General features: G+C 40.6%; 1 protein-coding gene across 4 annotated transcripts in view; it reads left to right on the top strand.

Moving 5' to 3' along the window:
* Window positions 1-26752, top strand: part of PDE6A (phosphodiesterase 6A) — a 96340-nt gene that overhangs the window by 500 nt on the left and 69088 nt on the right. Inside the window, exons 2-3 of one of the 4 annotated variants that reach the window (XM_037801835.1) lie at window positions 460-536; window positions 750-887. Coding sequence is in view for 1 of the 4 variants with exons in the window: in XM_037801837.1 (XP_037657765.1) it covers window positions 21843-22316 (474 nt within the window). In the remaining 3 variants the exon portion in view is untranslated. Of the gene's footprint in view, window positions 1-459; window positions 591-749; window positions 888-21797; window positions 22317-26752 lie in introns of those variants that run through there. The other 3 variants (XM_037801836.1, XM_037801834.1, XM_037801837.1) reach the window with 3 other exon arrangements.

Genomic DNA, 26752 nt, shown 5'->3' with positions numbered 1-26752 from the left:
CTCTGTGGACATAGTGAACCCTAATGTAAGCTATGGACCATAGTTAATAATAGAATTATAATAATTTGGTTCATCAATTGTAACAAAAGTACCACACAATACAAAATGTTACTATTAGAGAAAACTGCTTGTGGGGTGGGGGAGAGTGATATATGGGGACTCTGTTGTCTGCATGGCTTTTCTGTAAACCTACAACTGTGCTAATAAAAAAGAAATAACTCTCAGTGGCTTGAGTGACACTTAGAGATAAAAGATCAAGTGATAAAAAAGTAAAATCAGTCCCCTCCCCATGCTCTTGAAGCCCTGCAGGCCTTGGGCCCTGGACTGGTCTACCTCCTTAGCACCCATCTCCCTCCTTCACTGCTCTCCACCCACCCTGGCCTCCTTTGCCAACCAAGCTTCTTCTCATGCCAGGCCTGAGCACTGGTTCCAGCTACCTGTTTTCTTCTCCTCTTTCAGGTCTCAGCCTAAACACCTTCTCCTCGGCTAGACAGTCCCTGGCAGCCCTATGTAAAATAGCCAGCCAGCCACATCAGGTGTGTTGTCTTGATTTAATATTCTGCCTCTAACTGGCCACTATCTGATTTTGGGTATGTATTCATTTGTTCATTCCTTTCCTTGTGTATCGTCTGCTTGAGTCCAGTAGATGGGGGTGGAAGGGGACCCTTTCCAGTAGACCTTTGCACAGCCATTTAAGGAATTCCCTTTCTAATCTACAGCTGACCTCCCAAGTTTCTGTCACCCACCAGATTCAGAGCTTCCAAAGGTGGTAGAAAGCAGTATCAGAAATCACAACACCTAGATTCTGCTCCTGATGCTACCGCTTGTGCTGAGGACAATTCACCGTACCTCAGTGGGCATGAATTTTCTCACCTCTCAAAGCGTAGGTAAGAAAGGGTTAAGTAAGATAATGGGTATAAAGTACTTTATCAGCCCCCTAGAGGCTATATAACAAACAGAATATCAGCAGTTGCCAATTTAATTGATGTTTACCATGTACCTGCACAAAACTCTTCACATTCATTATGTTATTTAATCCTCCCAGTAAACCTTTCAGGAAGTGCAGATTACAATTCTCCTTTTATAAGTGCAGAAATGAGACTCAGAGATGTTGGGTGACTTGCCCAAGGTCCCACAATGTGTGATTGGAGCATGATTTTAACCCAGTTATATCTGACTGAAAAGCCCATTAATCTTAACCATTACTTTTTTTTTTTACATTTTTTATTGGGAAATATGACATATATACAGAAAAGTGATAACTTTCAAAGTACAATTTAACTAGTTAGCAAATTTCAAAGAATGCTATGGCTTACAATTCCACAATTTCAGTTATTTCCTTATTGTGAAGTATAACATACATACCAAAATGTGATTTAACAAGTAACTATAGAGCAAGTTTCGAAAGATGTTATATGTTACAGTTCCTTCTAGCTATTCTAGTACCCTAGAAACGAAAAAAAATTTATATAAAGATTCCGTGGTCATAATCCTTTGATAAATCCTGTCTTGTCAATTGCTACCCCTCTGTCTCATTTGATCCCTTTCTCAATCTTCAGGGATATCTAGTTAGTGACCACCCTAACTTGTTCATATTGAAAAGGGGTGTCGACATTATGGGAAAAGGGGATGCACCTGGTTGATGTTCTTGGCGAGGCTGTTGCCTTGGGTTTGGAGATGTATGTCGCATAGGAACACTCTGGGATATTTAAGTTTCTGAAAAGTAAACTTAGTAAGTGAAACTTTTATAGTTACAGATAGGGACCTAAGTATTCTTTAGTATTTTCAGGACTACTGTTGATAGGGACCTAGGTATTCTTTAGTATTTTCAGGACTACTGTTGATTAGGGCTTGACATAGTGTGGGCATTTGGAATATCTAGCTGGAGCTTGCATAAGGGTAACCTCCAAGATAGCCTCTCCACTCTATTTGAAATCTCTTAGCTATTGAAACCTTATTTTGTTACCTTTCTTTTCTCCCTTTTGGTCAAAAAGGCATTCTCAATCCCTCAATGCCAGGGCCAGACTAATTCCTGGGAGTTATGTCCCACGTAGTTAACCACTACTTTATACTACTTCTCACTGTGCTACTTGAGTAAGATAGACATTAGTTGCATGTAATAGCCATTAGTTGAATTTAATAACAGCTATCATTTTCTCTTATTCTATATGTTATTATATGTAATACAGATGAGGAAACTGAGGCTCAGAATATTAAATTACTACTAAAGTCATGCAGCTGACAAGTTGCAGAGGTAGATTTTGAACTGGGAGCTGTCAGATACCAGAACCCAAGAGCATGCAGCAGTGTCCCAGTGCAAGGGGAAGGTGCTATGGAGGAAGCTTTAGGTCAGCCATTGATGCCTGTCTCCCTCCCAATTCAGCATACCAGGCTGCCATTTAATGTTGTGATTCCCACCACCCCACACGTACACACATTCCCTATCAAGCTAGACTTGAAGCTCCAATAAATTCTCTACAATGGGAATCCAGGGTGGAAGAGATAACCAGGCCCCTGCTAATAGACAGCTGGCTAATCATCTTCTTTTTCTAGATGACAGCAGGTCAGCACCTGGCCCAGGTTCACCCCTCCCATCTAAATCCGGGCATTTTCCCTCCCATTGGTCTCAGGGTTCATAGGGGTGACTGGCAGGTCAAGGGCCAATGAATCCAGTATTATCTTCCACATATTATAGCTATTATGCTGTCCCAAAGTGCTTTTCCAAAGAACAATCAACGATGCAGTAACTGGGGGTATCCATTTCAGGTCAGGGGCCACTACAGGATTCACCTTTGCAGCACTTCCTGACAAGCCCCACTTCCCAGGTGGGACAGGTCACTTCCCCTGAGGCCTCCCTGGATGCTGAACTGACTCTCACTATTTAATAGGTTATTCCTGGTTTGCTATTTATAATTCTTTCTCATGGCTATAGGAGGTTTTTCGTTTTTTAAAAATTAACTTGTTCTTGGAAAAAGGTAACACATACAAACAGTAAACAATTCAAAAGGCTAAGGAGTTTATAGTGAAAAGTAAAACTCCCTCCCACCTTATCTACTTTTACCCCACTGTACCTCCCTAGAGACAAACACAGCATCAGTTTCCTGTGCTGCCTTCCAGGTTTATTCTATACCAGCAGTTCTCAATTCTGGCTGTACATTAGAATTTCTTAGGGAACTTTTAAAAGATACTACTTTTCAGGTTTCACCCCAAAATATTATGATTTAATTGATGTAGGGAGCGTCTAGGCATTGATAAAGTTTTAAAGCCTTCCAGGAGATTCTAATGCACACCCAGGGTTGGCAAACCACTGTTCTACGCATATGTGGAAATTATACACATATATTGTTTTTTACAAAAGAGGTATATGATATGCACTATTCTGCACATTTTAAAAATTAATATTACACCTTGAAGATTGTTCCTTATCAGTTCCTAAGGAGCTGCTGGTCTGGCTATCTATTGTTATGTAACAATCACTTCACTCACTTACCCACTTAAAACAAGAATAATTGTTTTCTTGTTACTCACGGTTTCTGTGAGTCAGGAGTTAGATGAGGGCTTGAGTAGGTGGTTCTGGCTCAGGTCTCTCATGTAGCTGAGGTCAGAGAGTGGTGAGAGCTGGAGCATCTTTCTCTTCATGTAGCCTTGGAGCCTCGCCTAGTGTCTCTCTATGTGGGCTGATTTGAGCTTCCTGACACCATAGCACCCACAGGGCAGTCTGGCTGCTTAAATGATGGTTGAAGGTTTCAAGAGCCAGAGTTTCAGCAGACAAGGTAGATGCTACATAACCTTTTATAATCTAGCCTCACAGAGCACATAGCCTCACTTCCATTGTGCTCTGTTTGTTGAAACAATCATAAAATCATGCCTGATTTCAAGAGTAGGGGACACGGACCCCAAGTCTCCTTAGGAGAAGTGACAAGGTCGCATTGTAAGAAGGATGTGTGGGACGGGAGATACCATCACAGACAACTTTGGCCACAGCAGCTCCATAGGATGCCATTGTTTGGGCATACCATCATTTATTTAAGCATTGATGGACATTTAAGTTGTTTCTAGTTTTTCATTTTTAATATTCTTTTAATATTAATCATTCTTTGAATGATTATGAGTATTTTTTCTGAGCTCCCTCTCCCCCAATCCCTAGAGGGACTGTAGAAGTAGGTTAAAAATATTATGTTGTAGACACCCAGTGGAAGTCTGTGAGGCCATTAAAAACCATGGTATAAAAGATGTTTTACTCATGTTGCTATATTTAAACAAAATATGTTTTGCACAACCATGGTTTTGTTTTTAAATTACATGAGGATTTGGGTTTCCTTTTTAATTTTTATTTCTTTTCTGGAGTAATGAAAATGTTTTAAAATTGGTCATGGGGGTGTATGCACAACTATGTGATGATACTGAGAGCCATTGATTGTATACTTTGGATGGTTTGTATGGTGTGCGAAAATATCTCAATAAAATTGCATTTTAAAAAAATTATATTTATATGATTGGAAAAGAAAGAGTTATACCAAAATGTTTCTCCAGGTGGTGACTTTTATTTTCTCTTTTTTGTATACCTGTTTTTTCTTACTTTTGTACAACACAAAGATGTATTACTTATATAAAGAGAAAAACCATTAAACATTTGGTTTACAAAAGACATAGGAAAATAGATATATCTGTATTACTTCTGCTTTCTACTGAATATCATTACCTCATATTTAGCTTACATTATCATTATTAATGCTCATTTATTGACAGTAGGCCATCAACCAGGTTTGTTACATATAAAATAAATGTCACTAGTATCCACAATTTGCAATGAGGAAATTGGGACCAGAGAGGTTAACTTACTTGCCCAGTGTCAAAGTTTGTAAATCACAGAAACAGGATTGGAACTCTCCTCATTCTGGTTCCAAAGCCCAGATGTACCTTTCTGCCTGTTGTCTTTCTACTACTATGGTCAAAAAGCATGTATTTAGAATCAGATTTTACCTGACCTTTCAGGATTACCCAAAGGATCCTAAGCTTTCTTGAGTTATGGATCCATTTCAGAACCTGAGCTTTAGAAAAATGCACAGAGAGAGAAACTTTTACATGACGCATCTGTGGATCCCAGGTTAGAGACCCTTGAGATAAAACAACAACAAAAAAACTTCAGAGTAGCCAAGCACCAGGGGCAGAGACCCAACAGGAAACCCTAGTAGCTGAATAAAGTTACTAAGTCAATAGATAGCCAGATATTAGGAATTGGCATCAGATGTAGCTCCAGAGTAAGAACAAATGAAATATAAGGAATGAGCCAAAGTAAGTATAAAATGAGGGTGGAGACCACAAGGCTGTTAAGGTCATTCCAGGGGCAGGCTGATGGGGAGCGGGAAACTCTGACTTCCCCTTCACTGGGTTTACAGAGGAGGGTGGGATTTGGCAAGTCGGGAGGGGAAAGGCCTTTCATCAAGAAATGAAGGCTTACTCAACATTTAACACCATTGAAATGTCCCTGAGTGGGACAGTCAGTGCCAAGCTTCCTATAGGGGCCTAGTGGCACACAAACTACCCAAGCTTGCGTGACTGTTTCCCATGCCTCCTTGCAGTCAGCCAGCATGTCTTTCCAAATTCTACTTCGTGCTTCTTTACCAACTCATTCCTCTCCATTCTCTCACCCCCATCCTAGGCCAGTTCCTCAATCCTCTGGAAATATTACAACAGTCTCCTTAATGGCTTGCCAGTTCCTGCTTCATCTTTCTATATATGTGCTGATGTTTGAGTCCTCTTAACATATCCTCAGCTTACCTACCTCCAATGCCAGTTATCTCACTATCTCTAAAAGTAATTCAGTTCACCTTTGAACTGCTGACTGTGAGAGCTCAAAATGATTGAATACCTACTATTAAATTGAACTGTATGTAATTTCTGTTTGTGTAGGATAAAAAATGGCAAAATATTAGCAGTTTCATTTGGTTCAACTTAATAGGTACCTGGTGCATAACTTTTCACTATACAATGTAGTATCTCATTTAATCTCCACAATAGCCCTGTAATATTATTCTGTTTTACAGATAAGCAAAGTGAGGTCCAGGAACAATTGAATAATTTGAACAGCTAGCAAATGACAGGCCCAAAATCAGTGCCAGGCCTGTCTGACTCCCCAGCTACACGTATTTCCTTATAATAACCTATATCTCTGTATTATATCTAGTAATAACCTATATCTGATGATTTGTTCTGCCTTCTGGGACCTCCCTAAACAAACTGGCAACCCTTTTCTCCTCCAGCAACAGTCTTACTGAGCTTCCTCTGAATTGAACATCACCAGTTCCTTCGCTATTTCTTTAACAGGAGCAGTGAATGGTGGATAGCCTGTGGAGAACTTTTTACCTCAAACAAGGCCACGAACGTGCTGACCAGCCTGCTCACATTCAAGCAGGCCTTCAACTTCAGAGTCCTATTCTTTCCCAAAGGCTGCCTTACAGAACACCTCTCCTTGATCCTGGCCTGGTCCAGTTTATTTTCTTTCCCCTTTGGCCCCCCTTTACTTCCAAACTCAGAGTCTCAAAATCATCTCTGGTGCCTTACATCGAGTCACCTAACTTTTCAAAGCTTCAGTTTCCTCCTCTGGGAAATTTGGATCTTGAAATAGAGACAATTCTAAATAAACAGGGCCAGTTATTACTTCAAGTCTGTGGTGCTGGCAGATATTTCCTATCAGTCTTCCCCGACTCTGAGCCCATCCTTGAGCGTTAGAGATAAAAGTATTCAACCCCCTCATTTTGTTGATGGGGAAATTGAAGCCTTGAGAGAGGAGGGGACTTTTTCAGGGTCTCAGTAAAAGCCAGCAGCATTGCATGGCATACAATGCTAGATTTCTAGTAGTAACTTCTATTAGTACATGCTCTTCTTTAGACTGGATTATCCAAAACAATCTCTCCTAACCCTACTGGTAGCTCCCCTCTCCCCACCAGGGAAACAAGCTTCCAGATTTCCTGTTTCTTCCCTGGATCCTTCTACTGATGTCTGAAATCAGGCCCATTTAATATGTATATTAGTAGGTGACCTGCTGCAAATACTGGCTTATCTATACCTGTCCAACAATCATAACTCAAATTCTTCAGTAGGCTTGCATTCCTCATCTGGCATATTCAAAAATGAGGTAAAAGATTTTCCTGCAAAAGATTTTTATATTCCTAACCAGAACTAAACCTGGTGGGCATACTATAGGAATGAACCTGGACTGAGCCCTTTGGGATATTTAAAAAAAAAAGTGGGTAAGATTTTATTGCTATCTTCAAGGAACTTCAGTTTGGTGAGACTATAGATGTGGAGAAATAATACAACCTAGAATGTATAAACTCCCATTAGAATGGAAGGAAAACAACAGCTCGGGGGTTCCGTTAAAAAAAGATGCTAGCTGAGGCATTAAAGAAGAATCCACAGAGGTGGTGTCATTTGGACTGCATGGTAACGGACAGGCAGAGTCACAGCAAGAATAGAAACAAAGAATGAAAACATTAGGGTGGAGCTTGGAAGATGTGTAGAGAAACCGCAGAAAATGACATTGGAAGAAGTATTGGGGCCAAATTCTGGAGAGCTGCTAATGTCAGGATTAAGTAAATTCACTGAATTTGACAGGCAACAGGATGATGTTGAAGGGTATGTGATGGAGGTGGGGACGGTAATCTCAAATACTCTGGTGTAGCCTTGGAGAGCAAAAGTTAGCATTATGTAACAAAGCTCTTAGATAGCTGCAAGCTATTTGGGCCTGGGATTTTACTTCTAGGTATCTTTTGTAAGAAATATAAGGATATTCATTACAACATTGTTTATAATACTAGACCATTAGAAACAACTTAAATATCTAACTGTGGGAGGATGGTTCTCAACCCAGGGCAATTTTGACCACCAGCAGACATTTGGAAATGTTTGGAGACATTTTTGGTTGTCACAACTGGAAGTGGAGGTGTTACTGGCCTCTAATGGGTAGAGACCAGGGATGATGTTAAACATCGTACAATGCCCAGGACAGCCCCTCCCAACAAAGGATTACCTGACTCAGAATGTCAATAGTGCTGAAGCTGGGAAGCGGGGCAAGATGGCGGACTGGTGAGCTGTATGTTTTAGTTACTCCTCCAGGAAAGTAGGTAGAAAGCCAGAAACTGCGTGGACTGGACAGCACAGAGCAGTCTGACTTTGGGCATACTTCATACAACACTCATGAAAACGTGGAACTGCTGAGATCAGCAAAATCTGTAAGTTTTTGTGGCCAGGGGACCCGCACCCCTCCCTGCCAGGCTCAGTCCCGTGGGAGGAGGGGCTGTCAGCTCCGGGAAGGAGAAGGGAGAACTGCAGTGGCAGCACTTCTCGGAAACTCATTCTACTGATCCAAACTCCAACCATAGATAGACTGAGACCAGACACCAGAGAATCTGAGAGCAGCCAGCCCAGCAGAGAGGAGACAGGCATAGAAAAAAACAACACGAAAAACTCCAAAATAAAAGCGGAGGATTTTTGGAGTTCTGGTGAACATAGAAAGGGGAAGGGCAGAGCTCAGGCCCTGAGGCTCATATGCAAATCCCAAAGAAAAGCTGATCTCTCTGCCCTGTGGACCTTTCCTTAATGGCCCTAATTGCTTTGTCTCTTAGCATTTCAATAACCCATTTGATCTCTGAGGAGGGCCCTTTTTTTTAATCCTTTTTTCTTTTTCTAAAACAATTACTCTAAGAAGCCCAATACAGAAAGCTTCAAACACTTGCAATTTGGGCAGGTCAAGACAAGAGCAGAACTAAGAGAGCTCTGAGACAAAAGGCAATAATCCAGTGGCTGAGAAAATTCACTACACACCACAACTTCCCAAGAAAAGGGGGGTGTCCGCTCACAGCCATCATCCTGGTGGACAGGAAACACTCCTGCCCATTGCCAGCCCCATAGCCCAGAGCTGCCCCAGACAACCCAGTGTGACGGAAGTGCTTCAAATAACAGGCACACACCACAAAACTGGGCGTGGACATTAGCCTTCCCTGCAACCTCAGCTGATTGTCCCAGAGTTGGGAAGGTGGAGCAGTGTAAATTAACAAAGCCCCATTCAGTCATCATTTCAGCAGACTGGGAGCCTCCCTACACAGCCCAGCAGCCCAGAACTGCCCTGGGGGGACGGCACTCACCTGTGACATAGCACAGTCATCCCTCAACAGAGGACCCGGGGTGCACGGCCTGGAAGAGGGGCCCACTTGCAAGTCTCAGGAGCCATACGCCAATACCAAGGACTTGTGGGTCAGTGGCAGAGACAAACTGTGGCAGGACCGAACTGAAGGATTAGACTATTGCAGCAGCTTTAAAACTCTAGGATCACCAGGGAGATTTGATTGTTAGAGCCACCCCCCCTCTCTGACTGCCCAGAAACATGCCCCATATACAGGGCGGGCAACACCAACTACACACGCAAGCTTGGTACACCAATTGGACCCCACAAGACTCACTCCCCCACTCACCAAAAAGGTTAAGCAGGGGAGAACTGGCTTGTGGAGAACAGGTGGCTCGTGGACGCCACCTGCTGGTTAGTTAGAGAAAGTGTACGCCACGAAGCTATAGATCTGATAAATTAGAGATAAAGACTTCAATTGGTCTACAAATCCTAAAAGAACCCTATCAAGTTCAGCAAATGCCAAGAGGCCAAAAACAACAGAAAATTATAAAGCATATGAAAAAACCAGACGATATGGATAACCCAAGCCCAAGCAACCAAATCAAAAGACCAGAAGAGACACAGCACCTAGAGCAGCTACTCAAAGAACTAAAGATGAACAATGAGACCATAGTACGGGAGACAAAGGATATCAAGAAGACCCTAGAAGAGCATAAAGAAGACATTGCAAGACTAAATAAAAAAATAGATGATCTTATGGAAATTAAAGACACTGTTGACCAAATTAAAAAGATTCTGGACACTCATAGTACAAGACTAGAGGAAGGTGAACAACGAATCAGTGATCTGGAAGATGACAGAATGGAAAATGAAAGCATAAAAGAAAGAATGGGGAAAAAAATTGAAAAAATCAAAATGGACCTCAGGGATATGATAGATAATATGAAACGTCCGAATATAAGACTCATGGGTGTTCCAGAAGGGGAAGAAAAGGGTAAAGGTCTAGGAAGAGTATTCAAAGAAATTGTTGGGGAAAACTTCCCAAATCTTCTAAACAACATAAATACACAAATCATAAATGCTCAGCGAACTCCAAATAGAATAAATCCAAATAAACCCACTCCGAGACATATTCTGATCACACTGTCAAACACAGAAGAGAAGGAGCAAGTTCTGAAAGCAGCAAGACAAAAGCAATGCACCACATACAAAGGAAACAGCATAAGACTAAGTAGTGACTACTCAGCAGCCACCATGGAGGCGAGAAGGCAGTGGCACGATATATTTAAAATTCTGAGTGAGAAAAATTTCCAGCCAAGAATACTTTATCCAGCAAAGCTCTCCTTCAAATTTGAGGGAGAGCTTAAATTTTTCACAGACAGACAAATGCTGAGAGAATTTGCTAACAAGAGACCTGCCCTACTGGAGATACTAAAGGGATCCCTACAGACAGAGAAACAAAGAAAGGACACAGAGACTTGGAGAAAGGTTCAGTACTAAAGAGATTCAGTATGGGTACAATAAAGGATATTAATAGACAGAGGGGAAAAATATGACAAACATAAACCAAAGGATAAGATGGCTGATTCAAGAAATGCCTTCATGGTTATAACGTTGAATGTCAATGGATTAAACTCCCCAATTAAAAGATATAGATTCGCAGAATGGATCAAAAAAAATGAACCATCAATATGTTGCATACAAGAGACTCATCTTAGACACAGGGACACAAAGAAACTGAAAGTGAAAGGATGGAAAAAAATATTTCATGCAAGCTACAGCCAAAAGAAAGCAGGTGTAGCAATATTAATCTCAGATAAAATAGACTTTAAATGCAGGGATGTTTTGAGAGACAAAGAAGGCCACTACATACTAATAAAAGGGGCAATTCTACAAGAAGAAGTAACAATCCTAAATGTCTATGCACCCAATCAAGGTGCCACAAAATACATGAGAGAAACACTGGCAAAACTAAAGGAAGCAATTGATGTTTCCACAATAATTGTGGGAGACTTCAACACATCACTCTCTCCTACAGATAGATCAACCAGACAGAAGACCAATAAGGAAATTGAAAACCTAAACAATCTGATAAATGAATTAGATTTAACAGACATCTACAGGACATTACATCCCAAATCACCAGGATACACATACTTTTCTAGTGCTCATGGAACTTTCTCCAGAATAGATCATATGCTGGGACATAAAACAAGCCTCAAAAATTATTCAAAGCACATTCTCTGACCACAATGGAATACAATTAGAAGTCAATAACCATCAGAGACTTAGAAAATTCACAAATACCTGGAGGTTAAACAACACACTCCTAAACAATCAGTGGGTTAATGAAGAAATAGCAAGAGAAATTGCTAAATATATAGAGACAAATGAAAATGAGAACACAACATACCAAAACCTATGGGATGCAGCAAAAGCAGTGCTAAGGGGGGAATTTATAGCACTAAATGCATATATTAAAAAGGAAGAAAGAGCCAAAATCAAAGAACTAATGGATCAACTGAAGAAGCTAGAAGATGAACAGCAAACCAATCCTAAACCAAGTAGAAGAAAAGAAATAACAAGGATTAAAGCAGAAATAAATGACATAGAGAACAAAAAAACAATAGAGAGGATAAATATCACCAAAAGTTGGTTCTTTGAGAAGATCAACAAGATTGACAAGCCCCTAGCTAGACTGACAAAATCAAAAAGAGAGAAGACACATATAAACAAAATAATGAATGAAAAAGGTGACATAACTGCAGATCGTGAAGAAATTTAAAAAATTATAAGAGGATATTATGAACAACTGTATGGCAAAAAACTGGATAATGTAGAAGAAATGGACAATTTCCTGGAAACATATGAACAACCTAGACTGACCAGAGAGGAAATAGAAGACCTCAACCAACCCATCACAAGCAAAGAGATCCAATCAGTCATCAAAAATCTTCCCACAAATAAATGCCCATGGCCAGATGGCTTCACAGGGGAATTCTACCAAACTTTCCAGAAAGAACTGACACCAATCTTACTCAAACTCTTTCAAAACATTGAAGAAAATGGAACACTACCTAACTCATTTTATGAAGCTAACATCAATCTAATACCAAAACCAGGCAAAGATGCTACAAAAAAGGAAAACTACCGGCCAATCTCCCTAATGAATATAGATGCAAAAATCCTCAACAAAATACTTGCAAATCGAATCCAAAGACACATTAAAAAAATCATACACCATGACCAAGTGGGGTTCATTCCAGGCATGCAAGGATGGTTCAACATAAGAAAATCAATCAATGTATTACAACACATTAACAAGTCAAAAGGGAAAAATCAATTGATCATCTCAATAGATGCTGAAAAAGCATTTGACAAAATCCAACATCTGTTTTTGATAAAAACACTTCAACAGATAGGAATTGAAGGAGACTTCCTCAACATGATAAAGAGCATATATGAAAAACCCACAGCCAGCATAGTACTCAATGGTGAGAGACTTGAAGTCTTCCCTCTAAGATCAGGAACAAGACAAGGATGCCCGCTGTCACCACTGTTATTCAACATTGTGCTGGAAGTGCTAGCCAGGGCAATCCCGCAAGACAAAGAAATAAAAGGCATCCAAATTGGAAAAGAAGAAGTAAAACTGTCATTGTTTGCAGATGATATGATCTTATATCTAGAAAACCCTGAGAAATCGACGATACAGCTACTAGAGCTAATAAACAAATTTAGCAAAGTAGCGGGATACAAGATTAATGCACATAAGTCAGTAATGTTTCTATATGCTAGAAATCAACAAACTGAAGAGACACTCAAGAAAAAGATACCATTTTCAATAGCAACTAAAAAAATCAAGTACCTAGGAATAAACTTAACCAAAGATGTAAAAGACCTATACAAAGAAAACTACATAACTCTACTAAAAGAAATAGAAGGGGACCTTAAAAGATGGAAAAATATTCCATGTTGATGGATAGGAAGGCTAAATGTCATTAAGATGTCAATTCTACCCAAACTCATCTACAGATTCAATGCAATCCCAATCAAAATTCCAACAACCTACTTTGCAGACTTGGAAAAGCTAGTTATCAAATTTATTTGGAAAGGGAAGATGCCTCGAATTGCTAAAGACACTCTAAAAAAGTAAAACGAAGTGGGAGGACTTACACTCCTTGACTTTGAAGCTTATTATAAAGCCACAGTTGCCAAAACAGCATGGTACTGGCACAAAGATAGACATATAGATCAATGGAATCGAATTGAGAATTCAGAGATAGACCCTCAGATCTATGGCCGACTGATCTTTGATAAGGCCCCCAAAGTCACTGAACTGAGCCATAATGGTCTTTTCAACAAATGGGGCTGGGAGAGTTGGATATCCATATCCAAAAGAATGAAAGAGGACCCCTACCTCACCCCCTACACAAAAATTAACTCAAAATGGACCAAAGATCTCAATATAAAAGAAAGTACCATAAAACTCCTAGAAGATAATGTAGGAAAACATCTTCAAGACCTTGTATTAGGCGGCCACTTCCTAGACTTTACACCCAAAGCACAAGCAACAAAAGAGAAAATAGATAAATGGGAACTCCTCAAGCTTAGAAGTTTCTGCACCTCAAAGGAATTTCTCAAAAAGGTAAAGAGGCAGCCAACTCAATGGGAAAAAAATTTTGGAAACCATGTATCTGACAAAAGACTGATATCTTGCATATACAAAGAAATCCTACAACTCAATGACAATAGTACAGACAGCCCAATTATAAAATGGGCAAAAGATATGAAAAGACAGTTCTCTGAAGAGGAAATACAAATGGCCAAGAAACACATGAAAAAATGTTCAGCTTCACTAGCTATTAGAGAGATGCAAATTAAGACCACAATGAGATACCATCTAACACCGGTTAGAATGGCTGCCATTAAACAAACAGGAAACTACAAATGCTGGAGGGGATGTGGAGAAATTGGAACTCTTATTCATTGTTGGTGGGACTGTATAATGGTTCAGCCACTCTGGAAGTCAGTCTGGCAGTTCCTTAGAAAACTAGATATAGAGCTACCATTCGATCCAGCGATTGCACTTCTCGGTATATACCCAGAAGATCGGAAAGCAGTGACACGAACAGATATCTGCACGCCAATGTTCATAGCAGCATTATTCACAATTGCCAAGAGATGGAAACAACCCAAATGTCCTTCAACAGATGAGTGGATAAATAAAATGTGGTATATACACACGATGGAATACTACGCGGCAGTAAGAAGGAACGATCTGGTGAAACATATGACAACATGGATGAACCTTGAAGACATAATGCTGAGCGAAATAAGCCAGGCACAAAAAGAGAAATATTATATGCTACCACTAATGTGAACTTTGAAAAATGTAAAAGAAATGGTTTATAATGTAGAATGTAGGGGAACTAGCAGTAGAGAGCAATTAAGGAAGGGGAAACAATAATCCAAGAAGAACAGATAAGCTATTTAACGTTCTGGGGATGCCCAGAAATGACTATGGTCTGTTAATTTCTGATGGATATAGTAGGAACAAGTTCACAGAAATGTTGCTATATTATGTAACTTTCTTGGGGTAAAGTAGGAACATGTTGGAAGTTAAGCAGTTATCTTAGGTTAGTTGTCTTTTTCTTACCCCCTTGTTATGGTCTCTTTGAAATGTTCTTTTATTGTATGTTTGTTTTCTTTTTAACTTTTTTTTTTTCATACAGTTGATTTAAGAAAGAAGGGAAAGTTAAAAAAAAAAAAAAAAAGAAAGAAAAACAAGGAAAAAAAAAAAAAAGATGTAGTGCCCCCTTGAGGAGCCTGTGGAGAATGCAGGGGTATTCGTCTACCCCACCTCCATGGTTGCTAACATCACCACAGACATGGGGGACTGGTGGTTTGATGGGTTGAGCCCTCTACCACAGGTTTTACCCTTGGGAGGACGGTTGCTGCAAAGGAGAGGCTAGGCCTCCCTATATTTGTGCCTAAGAGTCTCCTCCTGAATGCCTCTTTGTTGCTCAGATGTGGCCCTCTCTCTCTGGCTAAGCCAACTTGAAAGGTGAAATCACTGCCCTCCTCCCTACGTGGGATCAGACACCCAGGGGAGTGAATCTCCCTGGCAACGTGGAATATGACTCCCGGGGAGGAATGTAGACCCGGCATCGTGGGACGGAGAACATCTTCTTGACCAAAAGGGGGATGTGAAAGGAAATGAAATAAGCTTCAGTGGCAGAGAGATTCCAAAACGAGCCGAGAGATCACTCTGGTGGGCACTCTTACGCACACTTTAGACAACCCTTTTTAGGTTCTAAAGAATTGGGGTAGCTGGTGGTGGATACCTGTAACTATCAAACTACAACCCAGAACCCATGAATCTCGAAGACAGTTGTATAAAAATGTAGCTTATGAGGGGTGACAATGGGATTGGGAAAGCCATAAGGACCACACTCCACTTTTTCTAGTTTATGGATGGATGTGTAGAAAAGTAGGGGAAGGAAACAAACAGACAAAGGTACCCAGTGTTCTTTTTTACTTCAATTGCTCTTTTTCACTCTAATTATTATTCTTGTTATTTTTGTGTGTGTGCTAATGAAGGTGTCAGGGATTGATTTGGGTGATGAATGTACAACTATGTAATGGTACTGTAAACAATCGAAAGTACGATTTGTTTTGTATGACTGCATGGTATGTGAATATATCTCAATAAAATGATGATTAGAAAAAGAAAAAAAAGATTAATGCACATAAGTCAATAATGTTTCTATACGCTAGAAATGAACAAACTGAAGAGACACTCAAGAAAAAGATACCATTTTCAATAGCAACTAAAAAAATCAAGTACCTAGGAATAAACTTAACCAAAGATGTAAAAGACCTATACAAAGAAAACTACATAACTCTACTAAAAGAAATAGAAGGGGACCTTAAAAGATGGAAAAATATTCCATGTTGATGGATAGGAAGGCTAAATGTCATTAAGATGTCAATTCTACCCAAACTCATCTACAGATTCAATGCAATCCCAATCAAAATTCCAACAACCTACTTTGCAGACTTGGAAAAGCTAGTTATCAAATTTATTTGGAAAGGGAAGATGCCTCGAATTGCTAAAGACACTCTAAAAAAGAAAAACGAAGTGGGAGGACTTACACTCCCTGACTTTGAAGCTTATTATAAAGCCACAGTTGCCAAAACAGCATGGTACTGGCACAAAGATAGACATATAGATCAATGGAATCGAATTGAGAATTCAGAGATAGACCCTCAGATCTATGGCCGACTGATCTTTGATAAGGCCCCCAAAGTCACTGAACTGAGTCATAATGTTCTTTTCAACAAATGGGGCTGGGAGAGTTGGATATCCATATCCAAAAGAATGAAAGAGGACCCCTACCTCACCCCCTACACAAAAATTAACTCAAAATGGGCCAAAGATCTCAATATAAAAGAAAGTACCATAAAACTCCTAGAAGATAATGTAGGAAAACATCTTCAAGACCTTGTGTTAGGCGGCCACTTCCTAGACTTTACACCCAAAGCACAAACAACAAAAGAGAAAATAGATAAATGGGAACTCCTCAAGCTTAGAAGTTTCTGCACCTCAAAGGAATTTCTCAAAAACGTAAAGAGGCAGCCAACTCAATGGGAAAAAATTTTTGGAAACCATGTATCTGACAAAAGACTGATATCTTGCATATATAAAGAAATCCTACAACTCAATGACAAAAGTACAGTCGGCCCAATTATAAAATGGGCAAAAGATATGAAAAGACAGTTCTCTGAAGAGGAAATACAAATGGCCAAGAAACACATGAAAAATGTTCAGCTTCACTAGCTATTAGAGAGATGCAAATTAAGACCACAATGAGATACCATCTAACACCGATTAGAATGGCTGCCATTAAACAAACAGGAAACTACAAATGCTGGAGGGGATGTGGAGAAATTGGAACTCTTATTCACTGTTGGTGGGACTGTATAATGGTTCAGCCACTCTGGAAGTCAGTCTGGCAGTTCCTTAGAAAACTAGATATAGAGTTACCATTCGATCCAGCGATTGCACTTCTCGGTATATACCCGGAAGATCGGAAAGCAGTGACACAAACAGATATCTGCACGCCAATGTTCATAGCAGCATTATTCACAATTGCCAAAAGATGGAAACAACCCAAATGTCCTTCAACAGATGAGTGGATAAATAAAATGTGGTATATACACACGATGGAATACTACGCGGCAGTAAGAAGGAACGATCTGGTGAAACATATGACAAGATGGATGAACCTTGAAGACATAATGCTGAGCGAAATAAGCCAGGCACAAAAAGAGAAATATTATATGCTACCACTAATGTGAACTTTGAAAAATGTAAAACAAATGGTTTATAATGTAGAATGTAGGGGAACTAGCAGTAGAGAGCAATTAAGGAAGGGGGAACAATAATCCAAGAAGAACACATAAGCTATTTAACGTTCTGGGGATGCCCAGGAATGACTATGGTCTGTTAATTTCTGATGGATATAGTAGGAGCAAATTCACAGAAATGTTGCTATATTAGGTAACTTTCTTGGGGTAAAGTAGGAACATGTTGGAAGTTAAGCAGTTATCTTAGGTTAGTTGTCTTTTTCTTACTCCCTTGTTACGGTCTCTTTGAAATGTTCTTTTATTGTATGTTTGTTTTCTTTTTAACTTTTTTTTCATACAGTTGATTTAAAAAAGAAGGGAAAGTTAAAAAAAAAAAAAAAGAAAAACAAGGAAAAAAAAAGATGTAGTGCTCCCTTGAGGAGCCTGTGGAGAATGCAGGGGTATTCGCCTACCCCACCTCCATGGTTGCTAACATGACCACAGACATAGGGGACTGGTGGTTTGATGGGTTGAGCCCTCTACCACAGGTTTTACCCTTGGGAGGACGGTTGCTGCAAAGGAGAGGCTAGGCCTCCCTATGGTTGTGCCTAAGAGCCTCCTCCCGAATGCCTCTTTGTTGCTCAGATGTGGCCCTGTCTCTCTAGCTAAGCCAACTTGAAAGGTGAAATCACTGCCCTCCCCCCTATGTGGGATCAGACACCCAGGGGAGTGAATCTCCCTGGCAACGTGGAATATGACTCCCGGCGAGGAATGTAGACCCGGCATCGTGGGACGGAGAACATCTTCTTGACCAAAAGGGGGATGTGAAAGGAAATGAAATAAGCTTCAGTAGCAGAGAGATTCCAAAAGGAGCCGAGAGGTCACTCTGGTGGGCACTCTTACGCACACTTTAGACAACCCTTTTTAGGTTCTAAAGAATTGGGGTAGCTGGTGGTGGATACCTGAAACTATCAAACTACAACCCAGAACCCATGAATCTCGAAGACAGTTGTATAAAAATGTAACTTATGAGGGGTGACGATGGGATTGGGAAAGCCATAAGGACCACACTCCACTTTGTCTAGTTTATGGATGGATGAGTAGAAAAATAGGGGAAGGAAACAAACAGACAAAGGTACCCAGTGTTCTTTTTTACTTCAATTGCTCTTTTTCACTCTAATTATTATTCTTGTTATTTTTGTGTGTGTGCTAATGAAGGTGTCAGGGATTGATTTAGGTGATGAATGTACAACTATGTAATGGTATTGTGAACAATCGAAAGTACGATTTGTTTTGTATGACTGTGTGGTATGTGAATATATCTCAATAAAATGAAGATAAAAAAAATAGATTGGGGTGATGAATGCATAACTATATGATGGTTCTGTGAACAGTTGATTGTGCACCATGGATGACTGTATGGTATGTGACTATATCTCAATAAAACTGAATTAAAAAAAAAAAAATAGTGCTGAAGCTGAGAAACTCTGCTGTAAGGAGTAGTGCCATGGTTTTATGTTACCTCCATAAAGTGTAAGGCTCTGCAATCGTGGAAAATGAATGGGAGATAATGGTGATGGTGCATGATGTTTGGGTTTATGATTAATGTGCATTAATCATAATGTGAGATTTAATCCCTAATACAATAAACACTAAACATATGTAATGTTGAAATGGACACAACTTAATGTTGTTTTTTTTTCATTCCCTCTGACACCATTGAGGTTTAAGTCATCTTTGATTTTGGTTTATTTGCTCAAAAAATGATGTCTGTATTTTAAACCTGATATAAATTGTTGGAATTATATAAGTTGCTCAAAGAATGTTAAAATTAAATGTGATATCATGCTGCTTGATTTTTTAGGAAAATAAAAGTACTACAACCTAAAAAAGAAAAAAAAGGAAAAAAGAAAAAAAAGGAATGGGAGACAGCTTTGAAAGAGGTTCATGATATTTTATAAAGCAGGAAAAGCACTTTTAAATGTGGATGTGTGCGTGTGTGTATGTGTATTGAGAGACAAAATATACAAATGGACAATGAGCAGAAACTCTGACCCAGTATCCTTAGTAACCAGACCAGGAAACTCTGGCCTAACACTTGTAGCAGTCAGTCCAGGTAGCTGGCCACTATCTACAACAACCAGCCCAAGAAGCTAAATTACAAGGTCTGTAACAATCGATCCAAAATAGCCAGCTGATCATTAGCTGAAAGCTTCCCTAATTATTGCCCCTGATTCCAACTTAGGACCAATTAGAGAAAGCCAAATATGCTCCCCTAAGCAATCACATAGGATGCTCTGCTTCTAGTTAGCCACTTCCAGCTTCCCCATGCCAACAGCCTCTGTAAAGCTTTCCCATGCCTCTGCCTGCCTTTGAGTCTCTGCCAAACGCAAGCGATGGTGGCTGACTCTCTTGTTATAGTGAGCTCTGAATAAATAGCCTTTGTTTTTTCTCTTTTGGGTATCCTTCGTGTATTTCCACAGTATGTGTGTGTGTATATATATGTATATACACACACACCTATATGTATGTATATACATAAACAAATACACACATACACACACATGTTCTCCGGGAAAAGATTTTAAAATACACAAAAAATATTGGCAATGATAATATCTGGGATAATGTTTGATTTTAATTTTCTCCTTTGCATATTCATGTAATTTCTAATTTTTGAACAAGAGCACATAAGAGTACTAATTTTTTAAAAGAACTTTACTGAGAATCAAGGATGTTCCAGGCAGCATTGCAAGGCACTAGGGAATCAGCCCTGAGAGGTCCCTACCCTCAAGGAGCTTACAGTATGGTGGGGAAGATAGACAGTAGACAAGGAAACAAAACACAAGATTAAATGCAATAAAGTATATAAATAGGATGCTATGACAGTCAGGAACTGGGGAAGGGGTGGTTAGGGGCTCCTTGGGATAAGATAGCTGGGATGATGAGTGTGAGCTGAGACCTGGAGATTGAGAAGAAGAAAGCCTGCAGAGAGCTGAGAAAAGCAGAGGAATTAGGGTCACACTGGTTATGGTGGGGATGTTTTGAGAAGTTTGGGTCTGCCACATGGGCCGTCACACCAGGTAGCCCAACTGTATGCACAGTGCGAAACGGATATACAGTACCCCAAGAATTTTTTACACTCTACAATAAAGTAAGTACTTTGCTTTCCAATAAGGTTCTTTTACAGAGTTCAAAGTGCTAGCAACAGTCTATAATCATGCATTCCACAGTGTTTACAATCCAGAGATCCCTGGCTCCAGCAGACATAGTCACGGAAGCTCAAGTACATTCTGCTGAGAGGAACTTCTTCTCTACTTCCTCTAGTTTGCTGAAAAAATGCTTCAGAGAATGGTGGTATTTCGATATTCACTGGAGCTGATCCAGACCATTGTGTACATTTCTGATCTTCTGAACCCAGAAAAGCACAGGTTGGAGCCAGGAAAAAACTCATTAAAGGGCCAAGAAAAAGATCAATGGGGTTGAAGGGAAACAGATTTTAAGAGTTAAGCCTCTATGGAAAGGATAGAAACTAAAATGTTAACTAGAGGTTATCTCTGAGTAGTAACTTTATGGGTGATTTTAATGGTCTTTGTGTATTTTCTACAGTGAACGTGTATTACTTTATAATAAAAGACTTTGAAAGGTCTGTTTTTATAAGGGTTCTTAAAATTCTAACAATGGAGAATCATTGAAATCTAAATCTGGATAAAACTTGAATTCAGAGATTGTGAAATCAGGGCCTATATTTGCCAGATCCACAATGTTCACAAGCAAAGCAGGCTGTGTGGTGAACCCGCAAACTGAAGACCTATATTGGGGGCTTAGGGGAGACCATTCTCCCCCAGAGCAATGGGGATGCAGAGTTGTTAGATCTTCTGATTCTCTAACAGAAGCCAAACAAATGTCCTAAACATTAAATGCCAGTCTTCTATGTCAAATATTTAAGAAAAATTCCTTACAGGGCAAAGGAAACACATATAAAGATTGTCGCTTGTCCATGGGCCACCAGTTTGCAACCTCTACTTTAGTGAAGTTTAGCCCACTCCTTGCTGCAAAAATCCCCTCTCAGCTGACAGTGGACCAAGGTGAAAAAGAGAGCTCTCACCATCTCCCCTCTGAGGCCCAGCAGCATCTGGACACACTGATCCTCATTATCCTTGGTCATAATGACTTAATCCCACCAGCTTACTCCCTCTCCTATGTGGCCACCTCAGCAAGATTTACAGACAAGACCCTGAGAAGCCCAGACTGGAGTGAAACGCATTCTGATTTCATTTGCGGTGGACGGCAAGACTGCCCTCGGAAGGCCAGCCTCAGCCCACTCCCCACTCCCCAACAGAAGCAGCCAGTTGAATTCCCAGCCATGGGCGAGGTGACAGCAGAAGAGGTGGAGAAGTTCCTGGACTCGAATATTGGCTTTGCCAAGCAGTACTACAACCTCCGCTACCGGGCCAAGGTCATCTCAGACCTCCTCGGTGCCAAGGAGGCAGCCGTGGACTTCAGCCACTACCACTCACTGAGCAGTGTGGAGGAGAGTGAAATCATCTTCGACCTCCTGCGGGACTTTCAGGAGAATTTACAGACTGAGAAATGCATCTTCAACGTCATGAAAAAGCTGTGCTTCCTCCTGCAGGCAGATCGCATGAGCCTGTTCATGTACAGGACCCGCAATGGCATCGCAGAACTGGCCACCCGGCTCTTCAACGTCCACAAGGATGCTGTCCTCGAGGACTGCCTGGTGGTGCCCGACTCGGAGATTGTCTTCCCGCTGGACATGGGTGTGGTGGGCCACGTTGCGCACTCTAAGAAAATTACCAACATCCCTAACACAGAAGAGGTACTTTCTTCTTCTCAAGAGGAGGTTCACAAGAGCAATGAGGCATTATTCCATGTAGTTCTCGGGTGTAAGTGGGGTGACTAGCTCCTGGCCACCAAGGCTGGACTGATGACAAATTGGTGATTCTCTTTATTTTCTTCTTAATTTATAACTTCTTTTGAATAAATTTTCCAAACTTAGAAGGGTTTAAAAACAGTTCAAAGAATGGTATAGTTTTTCACTCAAATTCACCAATTGTTAATATTTTGCCACGTTTGCTTTATCTCTCCATTTTTTCCTGAACCATTTAAGTTGCAGACATCATGTACCTTTTTCCCTAAGTACTTTAGAACAGGGCATTCCTAACATACCCACAGTATAGTGATCAAGTTCAGGAAATGTAACATTGATATAATACTGTTATCTAATAAACAGTCCATATTTAATTTTTTGCCAGTTGTCTCAGTTATGCCCATTACAGCCTTGTCTCTTTAGTCTCCTTGAATCTGGAACAATTCCTCAGTCTGTCTTTGTTGTTCATGACACATTTTTGAAGGGTACAGGCCAGATATTTTGCAGACATGTCCCTCCATTTGAGCTTGCCTGATGTTTCTTCGTAATTAGATTCTAGTTTGCCTTTTGGGCAGGAATATCACAGAGGTGTTGTGGTTTTCTCCCCACGTGACCTCAGGAAGCGCATGATGGCAGTCTGTCCCATTACTGGCAGTTAACGTTGAGCACTTGGTCCGTTCTCGTAAGAATCCAGAGTTGTGTGGGATCCTACTGGTAGCTCTGATAAGGACCTCTTTGGTCACTTTGGGAAAATCACTTCCTTCTCTGTATTTTCATTTTTAAAAGCTATAATGAAAAAAAAAAAAAAGCTATTGCATTAAAAAAATAGCTTCAATATAGTTATTTTAGGTTATTTGGTTTTTCTTATGCCTTTGTTTGGTTATGGTTTGTCAATTTTCTTGGGGTATGGTAGGAACATGTTGAAAGCAAAGTAGTTATTATAGGTTATTTGTTTTTCTTAATCCTTTGCTTTGTTTGAAATGTTGTGGGGTTTTTTGTTGTTTGTTTGTTTTTTAATTTTTTTGATAAAGTTAAAAAATAAATAAGTAAAAGTTATAATGCAGTTTTCTCTATACTCCTCTGCCCAGGCCAGTTTCTGCTCATCCTGCAGATCTCAGCTTAAATGGCACTTCCTCAGGAGGCTCTTCCTGATTTCCCTGTTATAGACTCTTCTTTCAACAGTTTATCACAATAAGCCCCAGAGCCAAGGACCATGTCTGCCTTATTCTTCAGTTTGTCTCAGGACCCAGCACAATGTCAGGCCCAGAGCAGGTGCTTAGTAAACGTTTGTTGTAAGACTCACAATCAAGTAATTACGCAATAATTTCTTTGATACCTGTCTCACTAGAAAGAGTGCTTGCCCCACAACGGCAGGGCCATGTGGGTCTCCTTTACTGCTATAGAGGCCTAATGAGGAGGCTGGGTTCAATCATTGCCAAGGTCCAGCCTGGACATTTTGTGAATTTGTGTTCACCTTACCTCTGACCTTAGTTCAGATTAAGGGTTTTAAGGTTAAAAAGGTGGGAAGGAAGCAAATTCCTACTCATCCTTGCCCTCAGGGAAGACTTGCCATTAGCATGGGCAGATAATTGAATCGCACTTCCCATGAAAGGCATTTTCAGGTCCCAACCTCTGGTCCTGTGGATGTGAACCCATTTGTAAATAGGACCTTTGAAGATGTTATTAGTTAAGGTATGCCCAAACTGAATGAGGGTGGGCTTTGATCCAATAGGGCTGAAATCCTTAAAATCGAAGGAGACTGAATGCAGAAAGAGAAGCCACAGGGAGCAGCCAGAAGCTAGAAGTCAACAGAACCAGAAGAGAAAGGAGAAGATGCCTCCTTGTGCTTCACCATGTAACTATAAAACCAAATACCAAGGATCACCAGCAGCCAGCCCCAGAACACCACAGTCTTCTGGGAGATAGCATGGCCTTGCTGATGCCTTGATTTTGGACTTCTCCTGGCCTCAAAACTGAGCCAATAAATTTCCATTGGTTAAGCCCACACATTGCATGGTATTTGTTTTAGCAGCCAGGAAACTAAAACACCTTCCTTGCCTCTCCCTAGATTCTGGTGGTGGTAGCTGGCAATCCTCAGCATACCATGGCTCACAGCTGCGCAACTCCAGTCTCTACCTCCGTCTTTATATGTGCTTCTCTCCTGTGTCTCTGTCTTTGTGTCTTTTGTCCTCTTCTTAAAAGAACACAAGTCATGTTGGATTAAGACCCTACACTACTCCAGTAGACCTCATCTTAATTTAACTAATTACATCTGCAATGGCCCTATTTCCAAATAAGATTACATTCTGAGGTACTGAGGGTTAGGACTTCAACATATCCTTATAGGGACACAATTTGACCTATAACACTCATGCTAAAAATCACTCATTATTTATTTGGAATTTCAAATTTAAATCGGCATCCTGTATTTTATTTGCTAAACCTGATGATCCTATTCACCATTCAATATTTATTTACTTATGTGTTCATTGTTTACCCTTTCCCCTAGAAGGAAAACCTCACAAGGTCTGTCTTTCCTGGCACCTGGTCCAGGGCTGGGACAGGGTGGGTAGTCATTGCAGTTTATTTAGTGAATGAAGAAATGATGATCCTTCCCTAGCACTCCCGGAGGTCAGCAAACCTCAAACAAGGAAGGTGACAGTTCCACATGTCAGGGCCAATGTGAGTGAAAGAGATAATATATGTAGGTTGTCTGGCTCTGGGCCTACCATATCATTATTAGTCAATAACTAGAAGATCTTATTCTGGGACTCAGTGGAGTTTGTCACTGTGAATATTTGAAAAGGAGAACTGGGGAATCTGGGAATGAGAAGCTGTGTAGCTTTGCACTGGACTAAAATCCTAAGTCCTTACCATGGTCTCCAGTGCTCTCTCTCATCTGCCTAACCCTCTAACTCCTTGCCCTCCACTCTTCCTCTCACTCCCTTTGCTTCAGCAACACTGGTCTTTCTGTTCCTCAAATCAGCCAAGCTCTTTCCCACCTCCTGGCCTTTGCATTTGCTGTGCTCTCCACTTGGGATGCTCTTCACACACCTGGCTGCTTCTCGGCCTTCAGCTCTCAGCTCAGCATTACCTCTTCAGAGAAGCCTCCCTGACCACTGTGGCTCTCACAAGTAGCCTTTCTCACCATCCCTTCCATCATTTTCTATATAGCATCACCCAATTCATTGCCTTCAAAGAAGTTATCACAACCTGGAGAGAGAATGCTTAATTATTTGTTTACTTGGTTTTTGTCTGTCTTGCCCATTTAAGTGGAAGCTTCACTAGGGCAGCAAGTTGGCTCTGTTTTTCACTGCTGAAGTCCCAGGGTCGAGAACAGTGCCTAGCCTATAGAAAGCACTGTTAATGCTAACTGGATGAATGAATGACTTTGGGATTTCCTTACCTGAGCCTCTGATTCTTGGGCTATAAAATAAATGGTTTGAGCTAAATGGCTTCTAAGTCACATTCTGCCTATGATTATCTCAGGTTTTATGATGTGATTATTTAGAATACTTTATATGCTGAAAATATAGGGATGACAATGATTTTGCCATTGCCGGTCAATTGGGATAGCTGGAGGCTTATGAAGGGAATTCCAGGACTGAGAACTCAGTGGAAAAGAGTGTCCTGGTGGATTTAGAAACATCTGCCTCAGATGCAGTTGAGACCCAAGAATTTGCTCTTGCTGAAAGAGGTGAATATAGCAAAACAGAGCTGACATCATGCAATGAATCTGTGCAGACCCCACCCTCAGCTGTCATGAGGGTTTCATCAGTATCCTTAAAGAAGTCCCTTCTTGGTTAATGCCTCCTTAGAGATTTTGCTTAATCCTCAAATGCTAATTCAAGCAGAGCACCACAGGCTTCTCTTAAGTCTTTTAACCTTCAACTGGTTTGAAATAGCCTCACTGACACTAGTGCTGTTTATTGCCTATTTATTCAATCCCACTCCAACTGGAAGAAATTCATAGATGCAGAGCATCACACTCTAGATTTCTAAATCCTGGGGAAGGGTGGCAGGAAGACCTTGAAGCCTCCATTCTAGAAAGGCTCTGGGAGTCAGCTCTATGAAATAAATTTCCATTCTCAGAACAGTATGAACTGTACATATTTGGGTTGGCTTGTGTCCCAGGCAACACTGACAGTGGAGAAACCTCACACTGCTACCAGAAAACAGAAGGGTGATTCTTTTGGATTTAAGACAGCAATTCCGGCTCTGTCTCCTCATTCTGACCACAGGGACCCCACTGTGGCTTACACTGGCCTCGCAGGCTGTTTTGGGGGTGGAGAATGTGTTCCTCTGTACTCCCACAGCCTTGAACCAAGCCCTTATGTCCTGTACTACTATTATTGATTTATTTGGTAGCAGGCCTGGTTCTTAGT

This window comes from Choloepus didactylus, chromosome 13 (assembly GCF_015220235.1).
Source record: "Choloepus didactylus isolate mChoDid1 chromosome 13, mChoDid1.pri, whole genome shotgun sequence".
NCBI classification, from domain to species: domain Eukaryota; kingdom Metazoa; phylum Chordata; class Mammalia; order Pilosa; family Megalonychidae; genus Choloepus; species Choloepus didactylus.
This window is presented reverse-complemented; position numbering and strand designations above follow the sequence as displayed.